General features: G+C 37.6%; 1 protein-coding gene across 2 annotated transcripts; it reads right to left on the reverse strand.

The window, feature by feature from the left end:
• Positions 1 to 539: 539 nt before the first annotated feature.
• Positions 540 to 11,225, reverse strand: parp12a (poly (ADP-ribose) polymerase family, member 12a). Of its 2 annotated transcripts, none has more exons than XM_079825524.1 (12): positions 10,807 to 11,225; positions 9,963 to 10,098; positions 9,408 to 9,672; positions 9,172 to 9,285; positions 6,508 to 6,640; positions 5,562 to 5,745; positions 5,271 to 5,391; positions 4,872 to 4,968; positions 4,696 to 4,783; positions 4,331 to 4,461; positions 1,781 to 1,932; positions 540 to 1,658 (listed from the first exon to the last, which is right to left on the reverse strand). In XM_079825524.1, exons 1-12 carry the CDS (start codon positions 11,118 to 11,120, stop codon positions 1,402 to 1,404), a joined length of 1,992 nt encoding a protein of 663 aa, XP_079681650.1. In that variant the 5' UTR covers positions 11,121 to 11,225; the 3' UTR covers positions 540 to 1,401. The 2 variants fall into 2 exon arrangements, with proteins under 2 accessions (XP_079681650.1, XP_079681651.1); XM_079825525.1 differs by having other exon boundaries at positions 9,172 to 9,282; positions 10,807 to 11,209.
• Positions 11,226 to 11,685: the final 460 nt, after the last annotated feature.

An 11,685-nucleotide genomic window follows, 5' to 3' on the forward strand; every position in this document is an offset into this window, starting at 1 on the left:
ATGTATGGCTAAATCTGATTGATAGTCATGGTTTATGTAGGATAACGTTTTTTTTCTCTCCATGTTTAAGGATGTCAGTGCTTTCAGACACTCTCAACGTAATCGCTGCGCACGCTGGTCATTATTTCGCTCCGCCCACACGACACACCTCCAGCCGCTCTGTTTTTTCCGGAAAGACTCGGTACAGAGTATCTTTCTTTTATAAATATAATAAAACTAAAGACTTTTCGGATATACGAAGGATGCAATACTACTCTATAGGCACTCAAGATTGACTGAAACTGAGTGTTTCACCCCCCCTTTAAGTCATCTGAAGCTATGCGATAACTTTGTGACAAATATCTGAGTTCTAGACGCCCACCCTACCTTTTCACGTTCATGAGTAGCTGCAATGTTTGTTTTGTTGATGAATTAAGTCAGCTCTTTTCAATGAATCAGCTGGTCCAAATAAAGTTCAACTTGCTGACTCAATGATCCAACCACACCGGTTTCTGATGACAATTTTCAGGGCGGGGTTTTTTTTTTCTTCTTCTTTTTTTCAAATAACTAATAATCATGAAAATAATAGTACAAGTAACAGTATCAATACTTTAATTCCATCCACCTCATTGAACATAACATACATATAACATCAATTAGTGATGTTTGAGTAATTCAAGCGCTTGAGTAATGCTCAATACAATTCTCTACAACAACATTTACCTTCCATATTCTGCATTAATGTCTAGTGCACTAACATTGAATTATTGATTGATTATAGTTAGAGATGAGCATTTGACTATACAACTGATTAGATATTACATTTTTTCCCTTCTCGTGCCAAAGCCAGTAAGCAAATACAATTATTCCACCTAGTACATAAATACATTATGTAAATTCAGCAGTGGACGAAGTACTTGAGAAAGTACAGTTACCCTTTTAAATTTTATTCCAATATAAAAGTATAAAGTACTCCTTTTCAATATTACTTGCACTTGAGTCACGCATCTCTGAGTGTGTGACAATTTCAAAATAACAAGGAACGGCATGCTTTTATGATATGTGGAATAAAAAGTACGATATTATGTTTTGGAATGAATGAAGTAAAAGTAATAGTTTCCCAAAATAAAAATACTAATTTGTACTCAAAGTACAAATACTTGAAAAATGTACTTTGTTACTGTCCACAACTGCATAAAATCCTATTATGTCTGCCACAGATGATTGCTTAGTAAAACTATTTATGATAAACCCAATTATACAACACCCCAACAAATATTTTTTTTGGTTATGTTCAGTGATGTTAACATAAATCGTTTGTGTAACAGGACATTTTTAGAACTATTTCAAGAAATAAGTAGACAAGCAGACCTGCTTTACGTTGTTAGAATGTTTCAATGCATTAAAAATATTTTGATACTATTAAGAGTATTCAATGATGTACTCAGGATAGATCTGGAATTTCTCAAACACAACAAAAATGGCCGGGTTAGTCTCATTGTCAACACAGCTGTTGTAAAAGCTTTGACTGTTGGGTTTCTGTGGAGGACGGAGGAAACCACTGTTACCCCTTGTGAAGTCTCCGATGAGCACCACTGCCACAAACATCTTCTTGGTCTTGCCGTTCCTGGATTTTGCATATCTGTCAGAGTATGAAGCATCTCTGGCAAAATAGCTGCCTGTAAATCATTACAAAAAATCCATTCAGAAACATACAATAGTATTTAATAATAACTTTCTTCGTACATAATATGATAAAGAGCTGTAATATGCTGCAAAGATGAAGCAAATGCATAAATACCTTTCCCATAACTTGTCCCATGACTGCCACAGATCCTCCAGTCAAAGTTCTGCTCACAGATGGCCTCTATGAAAGACTCATCCGTCCCATGGAAAAGGTAACGCTGGTCCACGCCACTCCCTCCATTCTTCAAATTCATTTGTTCTTTTTGCCTAGAAAAAAAAACATGGTAAAATAGGTAAATTCGATCAATAAACCTAAAGTCGTTTTTGTTAAAGATTACAAGGGCAGATGAATTTAAATAAAGATGTGTACATTTATAATAAATACTGCAATATTCCATAAAAAAAATAAGTGTACATTTTGATTTCATGGTAACTTTAATGTGATAATATATTTATCATACATTTAATATTATAATTATTTATATTAAAGGCATTTTTTAAGTCCCCCTGTACTAAATTTTATCCCGATCTTTGATCACCAAATTACATATTTAAACGTTTTTTCCTGTTAAAAAAAATGAATGCCTTAAAGCTGCACTATGTAAAAAAATTTCAGTAAAATATCCCAAAATCTATTTTAACCAAGGAACCGGGACGTGTGAGGGAGTCGCCTGACGTCATATCTGCATTACCCTCGATTTTTTTTTTTTTTTTTTTTTTGCAGAAACGCTTTACTCTCACTGCAGTGTGCAACCGCCGAGTGTCATAGCAGCCGCCGAGCGAACGCACAGAGTAAAGTCATAACTTCATTTTCAACACACTCAGATGTATCTAATATGATAAACAGAGCTGCATTACCTCATACTCATGACCTGAAAAGTGGAAGTGGCGCCGGTGACTGTGTCATAATAAAAGTCCCGCTGCTCGCGAGGCGTGTGTTGCCTTCATCTTATTAACAATCGCTCCCACGGCCTTGTTCATCTCAAAAACACTCGGTCCTGCTCTGCTTCATATTACAGTAACGTTAATAATCGCATCCATGAACATGATTTCTGCCTGAGTTCTATCCTGATTCTTTTCCACCGGCTGTGAAGTGAAGACCACATGTCCCAAGATTCTGCGCTCAAACGTGGCGTCATCAAACTATGCCTTTGTTTTGAATAGGCGACCTCTAGCGGACGGAAAAGTCACATAGTGCACCTTTAAAATAGCAATATACAAATGAGCCCCGCCTCCAGAAAGGTAATACATTTTATCTATCGCTCTCTACATCATCGGACACACAACAGTAATTTATATGATTAGCATTTGGCTTGACTACATTATCAAACAGCTAATAATGTGTTGCTAATGTTATACAAACTGTGTTCCCATTCGCCACTTCAGAGTCTAGACAGCTGCCTTCTGAAAATCATTATCCTTAGAAACGCTTTGAATAACTTAGAACGTCAGTGGAGAAAGCATATAGTTCATCATAACATCGTAATAGACAACGTATACATAATTTACCTGCTATATTGCTAAATGTACCTGATGTTTCATATGAACAGAAAAAATATACTGGGATAACCTGGCTCCTCTTGAGACTTCCCTGCTTTGCAGCATAGTAATGATATGCTAAAGCCGCCCGCACGTTGACGTTTGTGACGTAAGGAACACCAGAGATTTCAAACTGTGTTTTCGAGATGGTGTTTTCACTACAGTTTTAAAGGGTTAGTTCACCCAAAAATGAACATTAGCCCATGATTTACTCACCCTCAAGTCATCCTAGGTGTATATGACATTCTTCTTTCAGACAAATAAAATAGGAGTATCCATATTTAAGTATGGATATCCATATTTTAAACTTTATAGACTCAAATAACTAACTTCTGGCAGAAAGCTGTACGCAATTCAACTTTTGTTTTGCTCTATCCTCTGCGCTTTTGCGTTCGTCAATACGCATACGTCAAGGGTTCAAGGGTTACTCTTTCGCCGTAAATCAGTGCGTACGGCAATCCGCCAGAAGTTCGAAATTTTAGTCTATAAAATTTTAAATATGGATATTTTTCTTACACAAACGCATCACTTCGCTCCAGAAGGCCTTTTTTAACCCCCTAGAGCCGTGTGGAGCAGTTATATGATGGATAGATGCACTTTTATGGACTTCATAAACAAGGCAACAATTCACTGCCATTATAAAGCTTGGATTAGCCAGGACTTTTTTAATATAACTCCATCTGAAAGAAGAATGTCAAACATCAACATTTTCTCACATTATCACAGTTTATTCGCTATAGTTTAGAAAATGGTAATAAAATATGACAAGAACTCAGAGTTAAGATAAGATGAGTTGTCAGAACAAATTCATCTAGATAATGTCAGATAACTTTGATAGAAAGGTATGTAATGAATTACAATCAACCAATCAGCTGTCAGCTGATAAATTTAAGTACAATTTTAATTTCAACCAATTAGCAAGCAATGCTTACTTTTGTACAGTGTGTGGTGTAAAATATGGTTTGAAAAGTGGTCCACTTTATGAAGAATTTTTGGGTGTAATACGTCAGTTGACTTTATTTTGCTATCCTCACTTACATAAATGAACTAGTGTCCTGCACCCACTAGTAAAAAATTATATCTGGTGTCTGAATAATTTTTGGCTTGACTGTATGAAGAAACGTACCACTGAAAGACCCTCCAGAGAGAAGGATTCTGCACTCTCTCAATGCTGCGAATGATGCTTCTAGGCATTGTTCTACTAAACATTGAGCCCACCCTTTGGTACTCCTTGGAAGAGTTTTGCAGAGGAATAATCTGAGGAAACATTACACTGTTTAGTTTCAGAAATTCAGTATTATTACAAGACTGTTGGTAACTGATGTTTTTCGACAAACATAAAAACTGTGATGTCGCTTTGGATAAAACGCTAAATGAGTAGTAAGAGTAGAAATACTAATCTTCATCTACAGTATAGCCCTAAGTACAGTACAGAATTAATTTCCAAAGCGTTTAATAACTGCTTGACCTCCATGAGATTGCACTATGTACCTTGTATGAGGAGTTAGGAAGAGCTCCTTTGTCCCAGTAAGGAGGAACTTCCACAGAAGATAATGTTGAGCTGTCTGGAGACTCGCTTCTAATTAAAACACCATACAATATAGTGCACTGAACAACAAATAAATAATGTTTAATGTGTGTGCATGTAATGGTACAGCATATCATACCCCTTGATTTTGCTCTTAACATCTTCAGCGGAAACAAAACGTGGTCTCCTTCTAACGTCTCTTACAGTTTTGTACTTCAGATTTTGCTGGCTCATCTCTGAAAATGATTTGCCAAAACATCATGTCAAACTGTTTACTCCCATAAAAAAAAGTCCATGTCAATGTTGCATAATTAAGTAGCAATGTTATTTTTAGCATTAATTCATATTTTTGTATTAGCTTAATTTTAATATTTCGAGTTTCGTTATAATTTAGGTTTAGTAATTGTATGTGCGTCTGTCATTGTTATTCGTATTTTCATATTTCTATTTAGCTTTATAGCTTTATTTTTATTTCAGTTAGTTGCCAAAGCAACATTTCTAATGCTTTATGTTTTAACAGTAACAACACTGTAAGTACCTTTAAATTTGAGGACATACTGATGGTTCAGTGAAGTGAATGAGATTTCCTTTTCACTGTCAGCCAGGTAATGTTTCTCAAGGTCTTCTGAGGTGATTGATGCCACGAGTTTAGAATCTTCCTGTAAGATTAAAACAATAACTGCTGTGAAATGTAGTTAAAAGCTAACAGGTTGTTTGTATAATACATTGACACAAATAATTGGAATATTACACTGTAAATGTATTATTCTTCAAGAACAGGTTTTAGAATCGTTTTTCAGAGGTATCATGTTGCAAATGTGTCACTGACCCCTTTGCCATACTCCGTCCAACCTCCCTTGTCATTCCTCCAGAACCAGATCCATTCAGTGGTCAGAATGAAATGGGGTGGTTTAGTAACAGAAGATGCTGTGGACAGCCGACGGACTTCTGACACTCCACAAGTCATTGACATAAAGTCCACTACCTTATGCCCCGCGCAGCTCTGGGTAATACTGCAATATAGAAAACGCAACAAGTGGGGGAAAAGGGTGTTATTAAAATCATGACAAACCACTATACAATGGCTAGCCACTTCAGATACAATCTTTAATCGGGGCACCATTCTCCCCTCATTAATAATGTTTTGCATTTAAAGAAATGACTACTAAAAGTTGAAACCTTGCATATAACATCAAAAACTTGATAAAATAAATTTTATTTTGGTGGGTCATTTAAGTGGGTCTCCTCATAGGAGCAGATCTTATGATATTAGGATCACAAGACCGATATATGCTGATATTTTACTTTGTAACGTGTTAAATATGGATATGTTTTTCTTGCAAAAACCCATTGATTCACTTCAGAAGGCCTTTATTAATCCCCCAGAGCCATATGGATTACTTTCATAATGGATGGATGCACAAATTTTGGCCTGCTATTTACTACCATTGTAATGCTTGGATTAGCCAGGACATTTTTAAATATAACTCTGACTGTTTTCGTCTGAAAGAAGAATGTCATGTACACCTAGGATGTCTTGAGGGTGAGTAAATCATGGGGTAATTTTCCCTTGTGGGTGAACTATCCCTTTAAGATCACATGACCAGCTAAATACTATATTTTATCCCAGTAACCGTTCCTCTTATTGGACACAAAATAGATTAATCACAACTGACAAAGCATTTCTGCAGTGGCATCTGTAACTTTTAGAAATGTGATGAAATGCAAGATTTGCAACAGTAATGTTATTAGAATATGTGTGTATCTGTTTATACCTCAGAACATTAGCTGGACTGCAGTATGCCTCCTCAATCTCTTCTTCATTCAGTAAGTCACCCCATGTAGTTCCATCCTTCTGTAATATCTGCCATTTATAGGGTAGATGGTGGTGAAAACGGGCACACTTGTCTAGAGGGACACAAATGATGGGATGTCAAACACATTGCTTTGACAATAAAACACACTTTAATCAAATGGGTTTCTTCTTGAATGTAAAGAGGTTCTCAACCTTTTTGGGTCCCATTTTTAAGTGCCATAATTCTTGTTCCCCTAAACACCCACATAACAGAAATAAGTGCTTGCAAATAATACCACACATTTTGGGGCTCTCAATGACACTTCTTAAAGGTCCTTAAAGGCATGACATTTTCATTTTATGAGGTTTTTAACATTAATATGAGTTCCCCTAGCCTGTATATGGTCCCCAAGTGGCTAGAAATTTTGACAGGTGTAAACCGAGTTCTGGGTGTCCTGCTCCGGCTTTTGAGAAAATGAAAGCTCAGAGGAGCCGATCTGGAATCTTCCCTGTATGTCGTCATACGGGGAAAGGTTACCTCCCCTTCCCAGAGAATTTGGAGAAAATGGATTCAGTTTATCAGTCGCAATGTCAGCACAGGCTTTACAAACAGACTTTTACCATATGGATTTCGACAGCACCGCGACAAACAGTGAGTAACAGTGTTAATTAATGCCTGATCTGTGATCAGTGATTTCTAACGTGTAGCTAACCATTCAAGTTCACGCAGACTTTCTTTAATACTGTTTATGCATCAGTGAATCAAGCCAGTGACTAAACAATCAACTTCACATCGTTTCTGTTAGTAGCATGAAACAAATCTGTTATCTAAATGATTACAGAGAGCGATCAAAAAAAAAACGTAGTAAAAGTATTCGAGAGGGGTTCCACATGTTACAAAGTTCGTAGAATAAGGAGGAAGTCGGCGTGACTGGGACTCGTGTTTATTCAGAACTCTCAGATGCAAATAAAATAAACTCGCACTCTCAACAACTCAGTACAATATAACTTTCTCAGCAATATTTCACCAGCTCTCCGTCTCTCTGGTCCACGAGTGCCCAGTCCGTCTCTCTCTCTGACAGTGCTTGCAGACCTCACTAAACCACGCCCCCTCCGCCACATAATCTAATACTAATTTCAAATGCAATGATGCCAATCACAACAGTGGGCGTTTTCACTGAAGTCTCACAGCAGACATGCCCCTTGAAACAGAGCGTTCAAGCCAGAGGGCTAATATCAAGATAGAACAAATGCTTTTTATTTCTAAATTATGACATTTTGTGATGTAAAAATCATACTAACAATAAAAGTACACCTCAGGAAACATTATAAAATTATTTTTAAAATCCACGGCATGGAACCTTCTGAGATAACCTTTGTGCCCAAGTCACGTTGCAGCGCACATTTCACTTTTTTTTTTAAAAGTCTAATGCTATTTCATGCATTCTGACTTATTTACTCTGTTAAAGAGCTGGATTCTCATGCTAAAAATGGCTATTAAAAAAAATCAAAAACGTATGACAGAGTATTTCGGTGCCAAATACACTCCTTTAGGATTCTAACAAGTTTCTGAACGTTTTTTTCCAAATATGGAATTCCTTGTACGGGCACTTCTCCCGGATGAGCGCGTACGCACACTAACCAGAGAGAGAGAGCAAGAGCACGTCCATCAACGAACTTCTTTCAGGGCAGCGCAGTCATTTTGTTTTTAGACCACGAAATCAACAATGTCAGTTTTTGGTTGTGAGGGAAAGATAACCTTGTTCAGCTTCCCAGCGTTAAGGATGCAGTTTGTTTTTCCGGAGCAGCAACGGAGTTCAAGTGTGTTTGTTTATTTCCGGTCATGCGTCGAAACCACAGGCGGTGAGTGAAACTGCATCAAATGTCTGTTTTGTTGGCAATCAGCGCGTAAGTGCATATAATGTAAAGAACACGAATGTATAGTGAATCAAAAGTTATCCAGGGATAATGCGATGATGTATTGTGTGTGCGTGCTCGGGACTCTTTTAGCCCCACCCACTGCACACCTCCACGAGCTCGGCTGTTTTCGGAAAGAATCGGTACAGCGCATCTGTCTTTTATAAATATGATAAAACTAAATCTATTTTGGAGATATCTAGGATGCAATACTACTCTATAGGTACTCGAGATTAACATGAGATTGGCAAAAACTGTTTGTGTTATGTACCCTATAAGTTATTATGCATATTTTATTTATAGGATAAAAAAACTATAAAATGATGCTAAAAAAAAAGTTTATTTATGCTAATGAGTTGATTTATTACTATACAAGAGAAACTCACTGCATCAGAATATACCTATTTCCCTACTATATAGCATGCGAAAAACTGTACGCCAAAAAAGTAGTATGCCCGAATTCATATAATTTGAAAAACGAGTAGGCGAAAAGCACATTTCGCAGAGATTCTGGAGTGCGTGTTCGATGGACACTTTACTGACGGTTGATAGTAGGTCACGAGACGAAAACAAAATGGGGGATGTAGTACATTCAAATTTCATTCATACTATCCATATATACTTTTTTTATGGGCGCAAAGTGAGCAAAAAAAAAAACCTACTAGACATGCAATTTCGGACGCAGCTCTTGTTTGCGATTAGTATTAATTGTATTCAATGACATCACCTTTGAAACTACATCCAGTGCGTATGAAAAAGAGGCAGATTTCATTCTGATCCCCTTCACTGACAGAGCTACTGGAATTGTGTTTGGTGCGTCCTCTCACTACTGGTAGAGCTGCTGTCCAGATGAGAGATGGAATAGAAGAACAAAACAAATAGAGCCGTTATCTACAGCAATTTTGTTCAGCGCAAAATAATGTTACAAATTACAAAACAAACAGAATCAGCTCTTTCATTCACCTGTCTCGCTTTTCTTGAAAGCGGAAGAAGTGATCAGTAACTTGCTCTTGTAAAGCCTGAGGACTCTGCGCATGTTTTCTGGAACGAGTCCTCTGGCGTTCAGAATTTTCAGTGCATTTGCATCAAAGATGTGGGACCTTTTGCAGCCTGTTCCAAACTTGCAGTCGCCCTGTAGGAAGTGCTGGCAGAGGTGCAGGTTGGCACAGGATGTTTTATATTTACAACTGCCATATTCGCCATTCCCCTTGTTGTAGTGGAAGCACACCTAGACAAATCACAACAGACGAGAGTCACATACTGTAGTCACTACTCGCTATGTGAAGATAAATAGATGTTGTGTGCGTTCGGTCATCCTGGGTCAGAGTACACAGCTTCTGTAATCACTTCCCTTATTATGCAGAGTGAGACATGACCACGCAGGTGAAAAGTTAATGTTTGTACAATCTAGACATTTTTAAGCCAGTTTCAAATGCCGTCTAGAGTCTCACATGACTTTACAAAAGTCACCCGAATAAGGAATGACATAACTAGCAAACCTGTTTAATAGATATTGACCTCTGGAAGTAATGAGGAGTCATTTTGAAGCAGAAGTTGAAACAACTCTCCACTCGTAAGGCCATGAAGATCCTTATTTTTCAGGAGGTCTGAATTATGCGCTGATGTCAAGTCATGGGAATTTTTGCATTTTGCCCTATGAATGAGAAATAAGGCAAATTAAATATATTTAAGTGAATAATCTAAATATAACACACAGAGCTGTCTAAGCAACTGTGTGACTTTATTATTATTATTAGCTGCATATATTTAGTATGTACGCTGTATTCCAACTATTGCTGGCACCTATTCCAACTTTACTAATTCTTAGAGTAAATACAGTACCTATTTATGAGACAAGAATTTTTCCTGGTAACATTTCTCATCTTACTAGCTGCAATGGCTTTTTACTCAAATGTAATGACTAATCAAATAGTTACTTTATAGTTCAATTAAAAGGAAAGCTGGCTTACTTAAGAGTATTTGATTGAATAGTTACAATATACTAAATGAATGACTTAAGGAATTATTACTAGAAACATTGTGTTGGTAACCATCTCTAAAGCTGAAATGGTTAGGAAAAACAATTGAAATACATATAATTCAATGAAAGGAAAAAAACGTACAGTATAATAGTAGTTTAAAAGATAACGTTACTAGCTAGGCGCTACTGGATTACTAACTTACTTACGTTAGTTAAAAGTAAAAAAAGGCCAGGCCCAGTAACGTTACTAACATAAACAAAGCTGATTTAGGGAATACTTTGAAAGGGCGTATATACCATGTCTCTATCTAAATGTTTATGACATATACCTATAAATATTTATAACTGGCTGGCCTAAGAAGGAAGTCGAAATTTACTTACCCAAATCTGCAATTTCCACATACAAAGTACCTGCACAGGTGTAGGTCTTCACACCCGGGACATTTGTCATTTTTACACAGTCGCAGTGAGGTTTTGGCTATGATCAGGCTGTCAGCAGCTGGTATGGAGCCTCTGGGATTCGAGCCTTCATCCTGAACTATAACAAACCTCTGGTGATCATCGAGCACCTGAGACAAAACCTGGTCAGCGACCGTGAAACTCTGCCGTAAATTCCTCTCGACTTTACCATAGTCCGTACAGCCTTCATGTTTGCAGAGATAGTTAAATATGTGTCTAGAGACTATATGCGACATTTTCGTTGATGCCGTCAACGACAGTAAATAGTTTTCAATGCTTCTTTTGTTCAGCCGATTGTTTGGGGCATTTAAACGGAAACGAAAGCGAAACTGATGCTGGTGTTTGGCGCCCCCTGCTGCCTGCTGCAACCATAGTTGTACATACGTAGACACCGCAGTCGACCGACCCAGACACGTCGGCACGCCCGCCATCTTGAAACAGTCAGCATGTCTTCACTCAGAATAATGCTGCGTTCCAGGCAGGTTTTTGAGCCCGTAAATTACAACTTCAAACCACGACTCACGACTTTGTAGTGTTCCAGGCAAAGTCACGCCAAACTGCCATGAGCGCAAGGAATTGTGTGGTAGCTAGATGTAAACAAAGCATGGCGGACCGTACGGGGTGTATGCTCATTTACAATCATTTCTATCGCCAAAGGTGCTTACTCCTTGCTTATTTGAGGGAAACGGAGGAGAAAAACGGCACAGACGGCAAGAAAAGCTGTTATACCTTTTATTTTACGTTATTTATTTGTTTCATAAACACTGCATCCGTAGGGGCTGTCATTGTTGCTTCGCGGGC

The sequence above is a fragment of the Gobio gobio genome, assembly GCF_949357685.1.
Source record: "Gobio gobio genome assembly, chromosome: 9".
Classification (NCBI taxonomy): Eukaryota; Metazoa; Chordata; class Actinopteri; order Cypriniformes; family Gobionidae; genus Gobio; species Gobio gobio.